A 16,683-nucleotide genomic window follows, 5' to 3' on the forward strand; every position below is an offset into this window, starting at 1 on the left:
AAATATCTAGCTCTCTCAGGTCTTTCAGCCTAGTAACGCCATTAGAATAGTATTGCTGTCATCTTGGACCGTGATCATGACCACCCCTAGGGATGACAGAATGAAGAAATGGAAGGTAGCCGGTTCCCAGCAACTTTGTACGTTGCCATTCCTGACCTGGGTTGCCCATCGCCAGAACTCTTTTAACTGGGTGAGAAATAAACTATTGTGTATAAAGTGGGGGAAAGAGTGGGGAGGGTATTACTCTAATGAAATGACTCTAAAAACCAAGAATCTAAGCCAGGAGAGAATGAAGCATGCCAAACTACACAGTAGTCCTTTTTTTCCAAACAAATTTAATTCTGTTCCAGCCCCAAAGAAGGGGTTAAACCTCAATTTTAAAAATAAAAATAAAATAAAAATTGCTCAAAAACCAAGCCATTAAAAGATTAAGCCCCCTCCCTTAGCAATAAATACTGAAATGATATATACACATGAGGCTCAGGAAGGAGGCAAGAACAGGAACCTTGGGAACTCCGTCCCATGGCAGCATCCCAACACTGCTACTGATTCCATGCTCTTTGCCTAAGACACAGAAGAGCAATGAAAGAGGCAGGAGACATAAACCAAGGGACTGTGTGGCCCTAGTGGTACCTAGAACCTGATAACAGGAAAGAAAGGATACAAAGCATCTCACAGGGCAAAGGAAGGGAAAGTAGTCACCTAAAACATTCCCCCATTTCGACTGAGTCACTGGACGTGGCTGGTCCAGCTGATGGATGCCCCTTGAGCTTATCTCCTCGCCTCCACTCCCTCTTTAGCATGCAGGTTAAGTAAGGTCATTCACACTGTGGCCGAGATGCCACTGTAGCAGCAGCCTGACTGCTGGAGCCCTGAGGCTTTCCATTCACCACCAGCAGGAGGGGTGTCTCCACGCGAACACTGGAAAAGGAATAGTCCTAGAAAAGACAAACAGAGGTTCGTTATAGATCCTAAGATGGAACAAACTCCAGCAGGGGGAATATACCACCTGTGACTTTCTCCTCCTCTCTCCCTTCTCAGTATACACACCCCTTACCTCCATCTCACATTCAACAGAGCTGAGCTAACAAAGAGGATGTGATTTCCTCAAAGTTGTCAATCTTCAGAAGAAAAATCTGGGGCAGGTAGGGTGCCAGCAGTGTCACTACAAGAATGAGACAATTCTCTGATTCAAAAAAGACAGGTTCCTGGCACTGCCTAGCAAAAAGGTGCTTTCACAGAATCTTCCCTTCCCACAGTGTTTGCTGACAATTATAACTACATACACATAGCAGCCAGACAGAGCCAGTGGAAATTCTGGGAAATGCTTAGTCCAGGTGTTTGTAGGGCTTTAAGTTAACCTGCCAGATATAAAGTTACTTCTCCTTTTATTCCAAGAGAAAGAAACAGAATGTGTGGTTTAGACATTCTCCTAATAACAGAAAAGATATCAGTTCACTTTACTCATATCTACTCTTGGTTATCTACCTTGGTAATAACTGGTACAACCTTCCAAAAACGAATTTGGCAATATGTAGCAAAAATGTTAGAATTCTGTATACCCTCTGGAGCCATTACTCTACATTAGAAATTCATTTAAAGAAGTAATCATGGATATAGGCAGATATAAAAATATTTACTACAGTGCTTTTTTTAACAGGAAAAAACTGGAAATGATCTAGATCTGGAGTCAGCAAATTTTTTGTGTAAAGGGCCAAATAACAAATATTTTAGGCTTTGAGGGTCAGATCATATCATCTCTGTCACAGAAGATTTCAACTGACACTGTAGTGCAAAAGCAGCCACAGACAATAGTAAACAAATGAGTGTGACATTTTCTCAAAACTTTGATTCTAAACGCTAAAATTTGAATTTCCTATCATTTTCATATTATCGCAAACTATTACCCTTCTTTCAATTTTTTTGAAATTTAACTAACAGGCCATACAAAAACAGACAGTGACCCAGATGTGGTCAATAGGCTATAGTTTGCTGACCCCTGAACTAAACATAAAAAAGAAAGTTAAATACCTACTCTCAGAGAGAGTTTTTATGAAGATTAAATGAGCCAGTGCAGGCAGTAGAGCTCTTAGCACAGCTAGAAGTCAGTTAATGTTCAGTAAATTTTAATTATCACCATATCTATGCGTAAATTCAGAGCGATATTGCAGAATATGTAAAAGCACAGGAAATGCTCATAAACATTTGCTTATGATTAAAAATACATATGAATGTGTATATATATATTTATGAAAAGGAAAAAGACTGGAAGTATACATATCAAACTGTAAACAGTAACGTCTGAGTGACAATACTTCAGTCTATTTTTATAATTTACTTTTTTTGAAATAATTGACATGTAACATTGTGTAAGTTTAACGTGTACAACGTGTTGATTTAACACATTTCTATATTACAACATGATTATTACCCTGGTGTTAGCTAACACCTCTATCACATCACATAATTATTATTTCTATTTTGTAGTAGGAACAATTAAGATCTAGTCTCTTAGCAACTTTGAAGTATACACCATATTTTTGTCTATAACCTTTGTGCTGTGCATTAGATCTCCAGGACTTATTTATCTACTGGTTGCAAGTTTATACCCTTAAATGACATCTCCCAAATCCCCCGCCATGCAGTGATCACCATTGTTCTCTCTGTTTTCTACAAGTTAGGCTTTTTAGATTCCATATATAAGTGATATCATATAGTATTTGTCTTTGTCTGTTCAGTCCATTTTTTTCATTTTTTTGGTTTACCAGTAGTTTCCCTTTTTAGTAAAAATTACATATGTGTGTATATTTGATATCATACACACATATATACATGCATTGCTGTATATATTTTTTAAGAGATAAACTTGGTCCCCCTTTCAGAGCCCATAAGTTGAGAAAGAATCCTAGCTATGACTCACCTTTCCCTTGTGCTGAATTCGGTGAAGCCGAAGGTTGGGCTCAGGGATGGCTACAGAGTCCCCAATGAGCACTCCCCAACTCTGCACCATGTTGTACACCATCACCGCATAGCAAGGTCCGTCTGAATCTACCAGGCCAAAGGTGCTGCCAGGTTATGATGGGTTAAGGGGAAGTAGGCAAGAAAGAAGAACAGAAACAGTGGTTTTAAAATACCAGTAAAATAAGCAAGGGCTTTCTTAGGTGCTTATTAGAAAACCTATTGAGACCTCATTTGTCTTAAATATATAGCATCTTTAGAGAACATGCATAAGACTCATTAATCTGTCACTTCGCCAAGAATTTAGGACACATGCACACTGAGACCATTCAACAAACATTAATAATGAACTAGCTCAAAATGTTACAGCTGAAACATTATTCCTGGTCTACCAATTTAACTATCACAACCTTCATCAAACTCTCTGTGAATTTAATGTAATTCTACAAACTTTCGCCAAATACCCATTATGTGTCAAGCATTGTGCTGAGCAGTAAGATACCAAATCAGCAATGAGTGAGCTTACAGTCTAGCAGGAGTCAGACAGTTAAACTATCACTTACAGTACAACCGTTATAGGTGCCAGAATAACTTTTCCCTTGTGCTAAATTCAGTAAAGCCAAAGGCTGGGTGTGGGAACCCAGAGGAGAAATGTTTAAGTCAAAAAGTAGGGAAGGTTTCCTTGAAGAGACCCTGAAACTGAATCTTAAAGAATGGAAAATTAGCTGGGTTAAAAAATAAAAGCTAATCCTCAACTAAGGAACAAGAGTAGGGACTGACTGAGAGGAATGCAAGAAAACTTCCTGGAAGTGAGTGGAGGACCCAGGGGTGATGGCACTGATTAAACTCTAATTTTTTAAGAGTTAAAATTTTCTAAATGAAAATTCTTAACTCGTTTCCTCTGCTAGACTATAAGCAAGCTTCACTTGAGTCCTTTATGTTTCTTTTTTTCTTTACTCCCTATAACACATATAGCAGACGCTCAATAAATATTTGTTGAAATAGAGGGGGAAATAGGTGGTAATGTAATCTATATCATTAGACATAGGCTACACACTACCGGCACATGGTATAGTCACAGAAGGGAAGCAAAACTCAGTCATCTGTGACCACTAACAATGCCTCTACTGCCAGAGAAAGGCCAGATGTGAGAGCACTAGTTCCAAAGGGTGAAAAAGAAGAAAGACAAAGGGAAACTCACAAGGGGACCTTCTCCTCTGTGGTAAGGCTGAACACCACCTTTCCCAGGACCACAGCACCACTGTTCACACCAGGCTGCAGCACACTCAGTGGCTTGAGCTCGAGGGTCACCTTCTGTCCACAGGCTGACTGATAGTGCCCATCACCACAAGGGCCGAGATGGGCTGGGCGCAAGCTTCCCAGCATGCTTTGCAACTTTTTGGTCTTCATCTTTCCCTGCACAGGAAGGGGAAACAGACACCAAACTGAGAACTAGTCACTCTCCTTGAGAGTCTCATCCTTCCCTCCCGCCTACCCACTTCTAATACGATCACTACTATCTAGGCTTATTCTGTTCTGATTTATTCACCTGCAGCAGAATAAAAAAGTATGATTCAGCATTTAGACATCTTTACCTTGCTCTCAAGGAGACTGGTCAACTTGTTCAAGAATTCCAGGAGTTGTTGCTCTCGCTGCTGGGGCTCTAGCCAGGCAGGGTCCAGTGCTGCGGATCGAGAGAAGCCCTCCAGGGCCTCTCCATAATTTTCTTCATATTTATGTAACTGCACAAAAAGTAGCCAAATACCTCCCAATTATATGTATATTTAACACAAACTATGCCAGGCGGGAAGTAATAGCACCATGGACTAGGACTCTAGAGAAATAAATGTTTTCCTACCCAGTTGTTTTCCTACAACACACATCCTGAAGAGATGGTAACACCTTAACATCCTTCTTCCCGGTCAGGGTGATCGCAACCCCAAAGATGGAGTCATTTCAAAAAAGCTAACTTCCAAACTCTAAAACAATTAAGTTGCATATATCGGGTCATTCTATTTTTATATTCATAATGAACATATCAAAAAAGTCTTCTGTCTCCTCCATCCTCATATACCCTCCCACCTCCACAACCTCTTATCCTTGCTCTCCAGTGACTCCACCAGATACTGAAGTCAAACTGAGCTAGTTCTTCCTAGAAATAATTTGACTTTTCTCTTGCAGCTTGTACCCAACCTTGCCTCTACGAACATTCAATTATCCTCACAGGCTGAGACCTGGATATGTTATTTATTTGACTTGCAGATGACCACCACCCCACAAGTCTCACCGTTGCCCTGTTCAGATGAAGGTCAGGATTGCTGGAAGCTGTCCTGTCTACCTTCTCCTGCAGTGGGATAAAAAGATCATCAGTGGATCTCGCCTTAATCTTAAGGATGGCCATGCCCAACATGTCCTAGGCCACCTCTCCCTGAAAAAATTCAAGTCTCTTCCTTGTCAAAATGTTACCTATACCCACACTGCTATACAGCCATTGTTTGTGTGCTATATTATGCAGTCCCTGAAACCCCAAGGATAGAAGGGTTTCCGTTATGTGTGCGAACCTTTAAAAATATGATTATAATTTATCCATGCACTGGTATAAAGATGAAGAAATATGTGAAAGCATTCTGACAAAAAAAAATGTAATAGTGAGATGATGGTATAAATGAGGGAAACTGAGGAAAGAAATGACATCAATGTAATACATTTCCTCTGCCTATGAGAATAGCTCCAGGCACAGGTAGAATCATGTTTCCATAACCAAGTCCCCTTAAATCACACATTGAAAGTCAATTTCTGATTCTCTAGTTTGTGTAGATGGCCGGAAACACATGACAGTGCTGACAAATGTGCTAGAAGAAACTGCTGGCAACGTTCATGGATATGTTCATTTTATTTTTTAAACTCGATTCATTGCCTGGCACATTGCAAAAGCACAGACAACACGAATTAAAATTGTTTAAATGGTTTGTTCACATATGTTTAAAAATATGAGTGTGGTTGAAGAAGAGTTAAAAGCAACTATTTAGTAGAGGCCAAATATAAACTTTTAAAGGAGTATATCACATTATTCTTTACAGTATAAACATTAACAAAATTAAGAAATTAGAGTAAAATATAAATCCTCTGCCTAAAAGTTCCTGATTGAAAAAAGGACAGTCCCTTAACTGCAAATTTGACTCTAAGGTAACTGTAGTCTTTATTCTGCCACACCAAGCAAAGGAAGTGATGGCAAGTTAAAAAGCAATTCTCTGTGTCAAGAGCAGAAAGCAAATGAAGAAATGTGAATAAGGCCTAAATAAAAAGAGCTCAGAAGGCCAATGGGAACCTTCCAATCATGAGTAACCAGGCCCTCAAAGCCTGAAGGAAACTTCCATGCAAGTGGCTATCGGTATAAAAATGGCCTGAAAGCCTAAGCAAAGCATGAGCTCTGGTGAAACAATGCCTAAGAAGTGATGTAGAATGGGTTACATGCTGTTTTCTATTTTCACTTGTGGGAATTCCAGAGCCGTACTAATGGTTATTCTGAGGATAGCACTTGACTCATACTTAAGTATTAGAGATTTCTTAAAATATGAACACAAATATTAATCAGCATTATTTTAATAAAGACTTTTTTCCCATTTAAAAAAAAAATGAATATGTTGAGATGGGCTCTGTGATTTGGTTATACATGCCTTAAAAGAAATCTAGACAGCTCAAGGAAGCTATCTAGCACTGAGGCACCATATTGCAAGTGGTTAGTAATACTCAAGATGTAAGAAGAAATGTCACTTCTGCAGACACACCTTTGCAAAATCACTCACATTGGATGCCAGCAAGCACTGACCATCCTGCTTGCTAAAGAGCCACAGGAAGACTTAATGACACTCTTGTTTCTGTTGCTGCATCTGTTCATGTGGCCTGGGTGACCATAAATACTTACTGCTTGGGCATAGGCACTAAGGGCTTGCTGGGAGATCTTAGGGTTCTGGCCAGTATTGAAGTAGAGAGAAAGGTATGCATTCCCCAGAATATCTGAAAGAGATATATAGTTTCCCATGTAAGGAAGTTAGAAGTCACCACTCCATCCTAACAAGTAAAAGCTGAACAGACTGAAAAAGCTACAACTCTTCTTGGATGGAGAGAGTACAACACAGGGCAAATTACTACCCCCCAAACTGGAGAGACAGACAGGCAAATATAGGGATTAATGGCTTAGCGGAGCAGAAACTCACAAGCTGCCACAAGAAGCAGCGCTGGGATACAAAAAACTGAACTGTAATTGATGAATAACTAGAGGCTCAGCATGGACAAGTTTGAGAGTTAAAAACTGCAGGGGTCCCAGTCAAAAGGGGGGCCCCACAATACTGTGAGATTTACCACTAGTAGCTCAACCAGATTCCCACATCAAATATCAGAGGAAAAAATCCCCTCCTACTTCCAGCAAGAGTAGGGGTAAAAGGAGCCATTTTGAAATATGCTAGAGCCTTCTGTTCTTAACAAGAGTTAATAAGGCCTGCCTTCAAGGGAAACTAGTTAACCTGAGCCTAACTGACCTAAAGAAGGGAAACACCCACTCTAGCCATCTTGTCCTTTCTAAGGAAGGAGAAAAATACTGAAACAGTAGTAGATGATATTAGAGTCCAAGTTCAAGAGCTGACCTATTTTGGTCACCCTCAAAAGTCTATTTGAAAGGCCTCACATCTAACACAAACCAGTGATGACACTACATTTAATATACTCCACACTCCATGGGGATAAAGAGGCAAACATGGACCTGAAGGAGAAAATTAAACACACTAAAATAAGCCTTGCCTTGCTTATATGGAAACATAAGCATCCTCTCCCTGAATGAAAAGATTCAAGAGTTCCTAGAATAGTGGTCCATCAAAATACCTTTTGGGTTTCTTCAAAGCAAAAGTACCTTGGCTTCACACTTAGAGTCAGACTCAACAGATGAGTTCCAGATGGTTCTGGTATGCAACCATGTTTGAGAACCACTGCTCTAGAAACTGATTGGAGATCTTTTGGGAGTACTCACACCAAGAACGGCCATCATGGATATCCATCTGCACAGCCAATTTAGCCTGCCGGACACTGTCCATGATGTGGCGAGAATGTTCATCTCCAGAGTCAGTCCGCAGCTGGCGAAGCACCATCGACAGGTTTTGAAGGGAGACTTTGTTCTTACACTGCAAATGGAGAAGACATATATTTAAGCTTCCTGATTCTCGTTCCCCTTTCCAGATCGTTTCTATCTCCATCTTCTTCTAAATTTAATTTGTCATCTTAATTCTTACTGCCATCTGTATTTTAGGCCCACATTTACAAGAATCAACTTGGTTGCTAACTTTTCTTCACTTCTCATCTACCCCTGAACCTTATCCCATCATCTTCTTTTCTCAGTCCCCTGTCCCTGTTTCCCTCATCCAGGTCTGTTCCCGCATCCTTTCTCCCTTCTCATTCTATTCTCTTTGTTCCAATGTAGTTCTACTCTGGTATTCAGACCCTAGGGAAATTCAAAGAACCAAAGGAATCCCATCCTTCTCAACTGTGTCTTCTAGATGATAGTGGGTGGCTCACATGGGTGAGGGCTCCTGAGAAGCAGGTGTGGGCAGCTGCAACATCCCCTTTCTTCCAATACACCTCACCCAGCTGGTTCCAGGCTTCCACTAGCGTGGGCTCCAGCTTGACAGCTTTTGACAGAAGCTCCTCAGCCTTAGGGCTATAGTCAGGAGTTACATTCAGTGCCTTCCCAGTCAGCATCAGAACCTGTGCCTTGCCCTGGACAGAACCTGGAAGGAAGGAGAAAAGATAAAGCTACGGCAGAAAAGAAAAACCCAGGCAGTCTTACAGATAAGACCAGGACACTTTCTCTCAAGGAATAACTCTATGCCAGCTCTAGAAATTAAATACTTGAAGAAAATCTTTATGAACAAACCACTTATTGAAAATCTACCATATGTAAAGTAACATGTTATGTAATGGAATAACAAAGAAAGCATTACCCTTACCTTTGAGTGACTTACAATCTATTGGAGAGGACAAAGTATATACAGGGAAAATTAAAACCACAATGAAAAGGAGCATACGCATAGAGTGAATGAATGAGCTTTAAAAAGTGAAAAGGAAAAAGGACAAGACCCTCCAAGTAGGAAAATGATGTAGACAAAGACAGAGGCAGAAATACATGTGATATGTTCATGGGAGAATGCATGTTCCAATCTGAATGAAACAAAAATTTCTCTTGTAAGTAGTCAGAGATAAGGGCAGGAAAAAAAGTCAGAAAATGGAAACGTGAACACCAGGTTAAGGGATGTAGACCTCAACCACTCAACAGTAGGAATCTGAAGATACCTGAGCAAAGAGGCAGACAAAAGGATAAGATTAAATGCATAAAGTAATAATTTAGAAAGATAATGGCCGTGGTCATTATATAAGTTGATTTGGAAGTAAAAAATTAGAGGCAGAAAAGTCGGTTAATAAGATCACTGCAACAGTTCAAGCAACAAGTATGATCTTTTTTATTTCATGGCATTTGCTATAATCAAACTTTAAGAAAATTCGTTTAGAGGACTAAAAGGCTGCCATCCTGCACAGGGGCCCTTAGAAAAAATATTCTGCTATAGCAGCCACAAATAGGATACCAAAGAGCCTACAGAAAGGGAGCAAAACCCTATCACATTTCAGTGAAGGACAGAGGGTTGCATGCTTTTTTGGGACTCATACCCACTACTTCCTCCATCTGCTGCAGGGTCTTCTCCATCTCCTCCCGCACATCCTGTTGCTTCCTACCAGCATCCTCAACACTATGTGTCTCGAAATAGCAATCTCGAAATGAATACAGTTGATCCACCAGTTCCTAGGAAATATAAGGATGGTACCATTAATTGGAGAGAACACCAGAACAGAAAATTTGCAACTGGCGAGAAATACTGATTCTATAACTCACCTAGGAATAACACAAGAGGCAAGCAGACATGGCTATCAAAATGCCACAGATCATGAGGGAAAGTAGCCAGTGTCCCATGCCAGTCTCTGTACTATGATGATAGTTCTCTGTTTTCCAGCTCCAATAGGGCTTCTAACAGAACTAAGCACTTCACTTACCACTTTGCAACTTGAGATAAAATGAAAGTTAAGAAGATAATCCTATCTGATACTGGTCCCCAAAGTATAAAACTTTGAAATTTATCCTCAAAACTAGACTTCCTAACAAAAACAATCTTATCCCTGATTTTTCCTATGCTGGTATCTGAAAATACATGACCTTTGTGAATATGATAACATGTGAGAGTCATCACATTCCAATGACAGACCAATTTAAGTTTGATAACCTTGGTATTTTTGCAGGATTTTGTTTTGTGAAATATTTGTATTTAGAGGTGTTTTGTTTTGTTTTGTTTTGTTTTGTTTTTTGTCAAGTCAATTTCTGGCTCCTTTGCATTCCTTCCAAGTAAATATGCTCTTTCCTCTATCTTTGAGTCTTCCTGTGACACCACCAGGTTTTCCATTATCTATTCTTTCCTGAAAACCAAATTAACAGCAGAAATATATAATACTATTCTATCGTCTTAACTACCTCCACAGCACATCCTAAATCCATCTGCCTGTCTCCATCCCACTATGACTATCCTGCACTAACTAAATCAGCATCATTACTTGCCTGGATTATTACAAGAACTTCTTACTGGGTCATCTTACTTCTACTCTCTCCCATTCTCTTCACTATAGTGAAAGTGACCTTACAAAAACATACATCATATCACAACCCTCAGATAGTTGCCCACTATAGGCAGAATAAAATTTTACTATAGCCTAGAAGATTATATGATCTGACCTCCCACTACTCATCCTGCCACAAACTTTACTACCTACCACTCTCCCTCCTACAATACTCAAGCCATACTGGCTTTTATTCAGTTCCTCAAATCCACCAAGTTCAATTCTGCCTTGGGGTCTTTATACATGCTGTTCCCTCTGCCTGGACACTCTTTCCCTCGATCTCTGCATGGCTCATTTCTCACCATCATTTAGATCTCAGTTCAAATATCAACTTCTCAGACAGGCTTTCCCTGACTATGCAAACTAAAGTAACCTCTTCCTCCTCTGGCCACTGTTAAACCACACTTACTTTTCTTCATAGTACTTATCATTTGAAATTATGTAACCTGTTATCTGTCACTACGATTGGAATGTAAGCTCCATGATGGGAGGGACTTATCTGTTTTGTTTAAAGATATACCAGAGCACTACTACAGGGCTTGGAACATCATAGGCTCTCATTAAGTATATTGATTGAATGAGTTCATGAATCATCCCTGTCTATAACAAATACTTATGCCCTATACTTCAGCAGTCCCCAAACTTTTTGGCACCAAGGACCGGTGTTCCTATGAGAATCTAATGCCTGACAATCTGAGGTGGAGCTGAGGCGGTGATGCTAGCGCTGAGGAGCTGCTGCAAATACAGATAAAGAGTCACTTGCTTGCCCATCGTTCACCTCCTGCTGTGTGGCCTGGTTCCTAACAGGCCATGAACTGGTACTGGTCCATGGTCCAGAGGTTGGGGACCCCTGCTATACTTAACTTAAAACCCAACCTAGGACAAAGGGAATGGACTAGCATCCTATGCAGCAATGCTTTTCAAATTTTATTCATGTGTATTATTTCCCAGACCCAGCCTGCAGAGATTCTGATTTCACTAGTTTTAGCAAAACTAAAAATCCTGCATCTTAACAAGTACTCTAGATGACTATAATAAAAATGGTCTGTAAAATACACTTTGAGAAATATCCTTTTATACATTCCTTCTATCCTAAGATGTCTTTAAGATGAAATTAAAGCTTACTACTATTCTCATGAATAGCAACATCACTATCTTTTTCCTCCCCTCTACTCCATTCCTCTATTCTATTCCTGCACCTTCCCCGCTCATCCCAAGATACCCCAGATACCTAGTGCATTTACCAAAAATGAGCACAGGAAAAGGTAGCTCTCAGAAAAAATTACAACCCATTTCTCATAAAAAATTACAACCCATTTCTTTTCACCCTGCAATCAGCATGGCTGTAAATTAGGAATTTTAGTCTTATTGTTTGTTTGTTTGTTTTTAGTTATTAAACAAACATGCAAGGCATTGTTTGGTTTTGTTGTGATTTGTTTTCTTGGATTGAACATTTTAATAACTTTTTTCTCATGGCAAAATCAATATATATAAGTTGTTAAAATTCAAATAGGTACATGTAAAAACTACAAAGTAAAAATTCCTCATCATTCCCAATCACCTCAGGGATAATCACTGTTTAGCATACTTTTTCATATTTTTTCTATACATATAAAAACATATATACGATAATAATATTTCTAATATGGAGCCAGGGTTCAGAATCTGATTTCAGCAAATCACGCTTGGGAATAAAATTAAGCTAATTCAAGTCAACCGGGAGACAAAGCTCACACTCTAAAAAGTGTTATTATTTTAATCTGTTCAAAAATCAAAATCTCACCAATATTTAAACTTTTTCATTAGAAACTTTTAAGCAAGTTACAAGCCTGTCACAGGTCTAACGCTTAAATTCCAGGCTGTCTTAGAACACAAAGAACTGAGTTTCTAAGGTTTAAGAAAAATCTTGTATGTACTGTATACTTGAAAGCAATAATAAATTTTTTTTAAGAAAAAAGAAAAGAAAAATCTTGAGTCATTAAAAGAAAGATAAAGAGCCAAGCAACTAGTAAGCTCTCACGTACCAAGTACAAAAGACTAGTCCTGGTCAAAACCGCAGTCAACTGTGGACTGGGTGGAGTCTGGACCTCTCTGCATCTGACCCCAAACTGGGAGCGCAGCAGAGTGCAAAACGACAACTGTTAAGTGCTAAAGGAAGTAACAACAACAACTGTTAAGTGCTAACGGAAGTAACCAGAATACATGCAGTGCAAGGCATTACTGTGACTGTTACCAATTTCAAGGCAGAAAAGTACCGAAGAAACGGCCTTGGTAGGGATCAAATCACGTAGTAATAGCTCCCGTAGATCGGCCGTACATGTGTGAATGCTATTTGTTATGCGTGAATCCAGAAAAATAACTTCACAAGAATGCGCAGGAATAAAGTTAGGAGCAACAAATCCTTTTCCATGCAGGACTGAAATTAAGAGCAGTCAGGTCAGAGCAAGGGGTCCCAACACACGTGTGGGATGCTCCCCTTCCTTGGCTGCCTGCCGCTGCACCTTCGGAAGTTGTTATAGTAACACCAACACATGCAGCGTCGTGTATTTGCAAGGAACTCGCAGGTACTGCATAAACTAGGTTCCTTGCTTCTTCCCAGTACGAAAGTACATATAGGTTTTAACCCTCTGCCCCACCTGCAATTTCTGCAAGATCTGTTTGCCTTCTTCCTCTTCATCAGCCATCATTTCCCGGCCACTCTCGGCTCCTCCGCCCCCAACTGCATAACCACAGAGAACCATACCACCCTCATCCTGGAGCCACAGCGACATCTAGGCCTCTGGAGGCTTAGCGGCATTTGGGTAAAGGAGCTGGTTTTCAAAGGGCAGCACTCCAAATCAACTTAACCCAATGCTTAAAACTCAAAGGAGATATTCTATAATCACTTTTGAGTTCATAAACTTGTTTCTTTCCCAAATCCTGGAAACAAAATGTTCTCAGCTTAATTGCACCTATATTTTTGTTTCATATCTTTCTACTCATTTTTACCCTCAAAAAAGAAGACAGGTTAAGTCAGTGGATACCTGTGTTACAAGTTTAAAATTTGAAGGAAATGTACAGCACATGGTCAGGTAACTTGTCTGAATATTTTCCAAACTTTAGTGATTTTCTGTAAATGAGGAATTTTATTTTGAACACATTATCCTAATAAATCTACTACACTTGAGATGGTATTATGAAAGCTATCGCTAATACACTAATAGTATATTCGTACACTAATTATGCTTATTTTTAGACTATATCCAGGATATGTAAGAAACAATGACTGTCTCTGGAGAGGGAAACAAAGGAACTGAGAATTGTCGGTGGTCAAAGAAAATTCTTTTAACTGCGTACACGTTTTATCATGGACATGTATTAGTTATTCAAATACAAGTGTAATTTTTAAGTAAAAATTATTTTTACTCTGTACACATTTCTATATATTTATGTATTGCCCTAAAAAAATTATCGCTGGGTTCAGGAGAACCCACAAAAAATGGTATAAATTGAAAAATCTCCATCTCCAAATTCTTTTCAGTGTACACGTTTAAATTTTTTCATGTACATGTATTAGCTATTCAAAAATAAGTATAATTTTTAAGTAAAAAATATTTCCACATAGACTATCTCTGAAAGAGACACAAGACACTGGCAACAGTAATTTCTTTCAGAAAGCAGAAGTGAGTGGCCAAGGGACAGGGTTGAAAGGGAGACTTCACTGGATGCCTTTGCTGTACCTTTTGAATTTGTACCATGTGACTGTATTAAACTTTTCAATAATAAGTTTTTTAACAATCCTAACAAAGTTTCTCTTTACTTTTTAGTTTTAATTATAGCTTACTTGTACTTCAAACTGATTTTTTGAACTTGAAAAAGCAGTTTAAGGTAGAAATCATGACTGTACATAAAATTATTTCCTCAAAGCATTATCCAACAAAATTTAAAACTGTATAGGGAAGAAAAGTACTTTATACTGTAATCTATAAAATCTGTGTGATTAGCTATGAAATAGGGAAGGATGTTTTAAAACTTTTACTTCAAGATTTTTCTTTCTCCAACACAATTTTAACTTTGGGGTAGGGAGATGAAGGGATAGGTTAAAAGGTGAAGGGGAATATAGTCAATAATAGCGTGATAACTTTTCACGGTGACAGATGGTTACTAGACAGTGCGGTGAGCACATCGTAAGATATATGTCGAATCGCTGTTATGCACCTGAAACTAATATAAAATACTCTGTGCCAACTACACTTTAATAAAATTAAAAAATATAAATAAATATTTTTGAAGAGACTGTATATTCTATACTCCTATAGGGTATTCACTGCCTTTCTACAATGACTAAATATGAAATATCCTCAAATTATTTCAGTATGACCTTATTACCTAAAAAACAGTGGGAGTTGGCATTTAGGATAAGTCCATTGTAATGCTTCTCAAACCAGTAAATCATAAAATTTAAGAATAACAAAAGATATACAAGGCAATTTATTCAATCTCTCATTTTGCAAATATAGAAACAAAAGCCCAGAAATTTTTCCTTTTATTTTTTTAGTTTATAAACTTTAACATTTTATTTTTTTATTTTCCCCCCTCCTCCACCCCTCCCCTCTGTTAACCACTAGTCCATTGTCCATGTCCATGAGTCTACGTTTGTTTGTCCTGCTCATTTGCTGCTTTTAGGTTTTAACTCACATATAAGTGATATCATGTGATTTTCAACCGTTTCTGTCTAGCTTATCGCTTAGTATGATTATTTCAAGGTCTATCCATGTTATTGCAAATGGCAGTATTTCATCTCTTCTTATGGCTGAGTAATATTCCATTTCATATATGTACCAAAGCTTCTTTAGCCAATCACCTATCGTAGGACATTTCAGTTGCTTCTATGTCCTGGCCACTGTGAATAATGCTGCTATGAACATTGGTGTGCAAATCTCTTTTCAGGTATGAGTTTTCAAATGTTTGGGGTAAATACCCAGTAGAGGGATTGCTGGATCATATGGTAGATCAGTTCTCAGTGTTTTGAATAACCTCCATACTGTTTTCCATAGTGGCTGTACCAATTTGCAGACCCACCAGCAGTGTATGAGGGTTCCTATTTCTCCACATCCTCTCCAACATTTGTTATTACTTGTTCTGTTGATTATAGCCATTCTAACAGGTATGAGATGGTATCTCATTGTGCTTTTGATTTACATTTCCCTAGTAGCTAGCAATATTGAGCATCTTTTCATATATTTGTTGGCCATTTGTATGTCCTCTAGGGAGATGTTTCTATTCAGGTCCCCTGCCCATTTTTTGATTGGATCATTTATTTTTTGTTATTGAGTTGTATGAGTTCTTTGTATATTTTGGATATCAGGCCCTTATCGGAGGCGTTGCTTGCAAATATATTTTCCCATTCAGATGGTTGTCTATCTTGTTGACAGTTTCTTTTGCTGAGCAGCAGCTTTCTAATTTCATGTAGTCCCATTCATTTATTTTTGCTTTTACTTTGCTTTTGAGGTCAAATTCATAAAATCCTCTTTAAGTCCAAGGTACTTGAGTTTCATTCCTATGTTTTCTTCTATGCATTTTATTGTTTCACTTCTTATATACAGGTCCTTAATCCATTTTGAGTTAATTTTGGTGTGTGGTGATAGATAACAGTCTAGTTTCATTCTTTTGCACATGGCCTTCCAGTTTTTCCAGCACCATTTATTCAAGAGGCTTTTCTTTCTTCACTGAATGTTCTTGGCTTTTTTGTCGAAAATTATTTGCCCATGTTAATGTGGGTTTACTTCTGGACTATTGATTCTGTTCCACTGGTCTGTGTGTCTGTTTTTCTGCCAATACTATGCCATTTTGATTACTGTGGCTTTGTAGTATGATTTGAAGTTGGGCAGAGTGATGCCTCCAGCCTCGTTCTTTTTTCTCAGAATGGCTTTGGCAATTTGGGGTCTTTTGTGCTTCCATACAAATCTGATGATTTTTGTTCTATTTCTTTAAAAAATGCCAATGGGATTTTGATGAGAATTGCATTTAATCTGTAAA

The 16,683-nt window shown here is 38.7% G+C and overlaps 1 protein-coding gene across 1 annotated transcript; it reads right to left on the reverse strand.

The window, feature by feature from the left end:
• Positions 1-315: 315 nt before the first annotated feature.
• TTC5 (tetratricopeptide repeat domain 5) lies at positions 316-13,406 on the reverse strand. The gene is made up of 10 exons (XM_039869799.1): positions 13,302-13,406; positions 9,670-9,802; positions 8,524-8,735; positions 7,982-8,132; positions 6,884-6,975; positions 5,246-5,302; positions 4,554-4,700; positions 4,160-4,374; positions 2,921-3,065; positions 316-938 (listed from the first exon to the last, which is right to left on the reverse strand). The coding sequence occupies exons 1-10, from the start codon at positions 13,404-13,406 to the stop codon at positions 819-821; spliced, it is 1,377 nt and encodes a 458-aa protein (XP_039725733.1). The 3' UTR covers positions 316-818.
• Positions 13,407-16,683: the final 3,277 nt, after the last annotated feature.

This window comes from Pteropus medius, unplaced genomic scaffold (genome assembly GCF_902729225.1).
Source record: "Pteropus medius unplaced genomic scaffold, Ma_sr-lr_union100, whole genome shotgun sequence".
Taxonomy (NCBI): domain Eukaryota; kingdom Metazoa; phylum Chordata; class Mammalia; order Chiroptera; family Pteropodidae; genus Pteropus; species Pteropus medius.

What these genes read in the sequence shown, in the direction of transcription:
- TTC5 (XM_039869799.1), bottom strand. Translation starts at nt 13,406, where the DNA reads ATGGTTCTCTGTGGTTATGCAGTTGGGGGCGGAGGAGCCGAGAGTGGC. An exon ending in TTCATCTGAACAGGGCAACG is followed by an intron (nt 4,701 to 5,245) that starts GTGAGACTTGTG and finishes CTTTTTGTGCAG; the next exon opens with TTACATAAATATGAAGAAAA. An exon ending in ACAGAGGAGAAGGTCCCCTT is followed by an intron (nt 3,066 to 4,159) that starts GTGAGTTTCCCT and finishes ATAACCTGGCAG; the next exon opens with CACCTTTGGCCTGGTAGATT.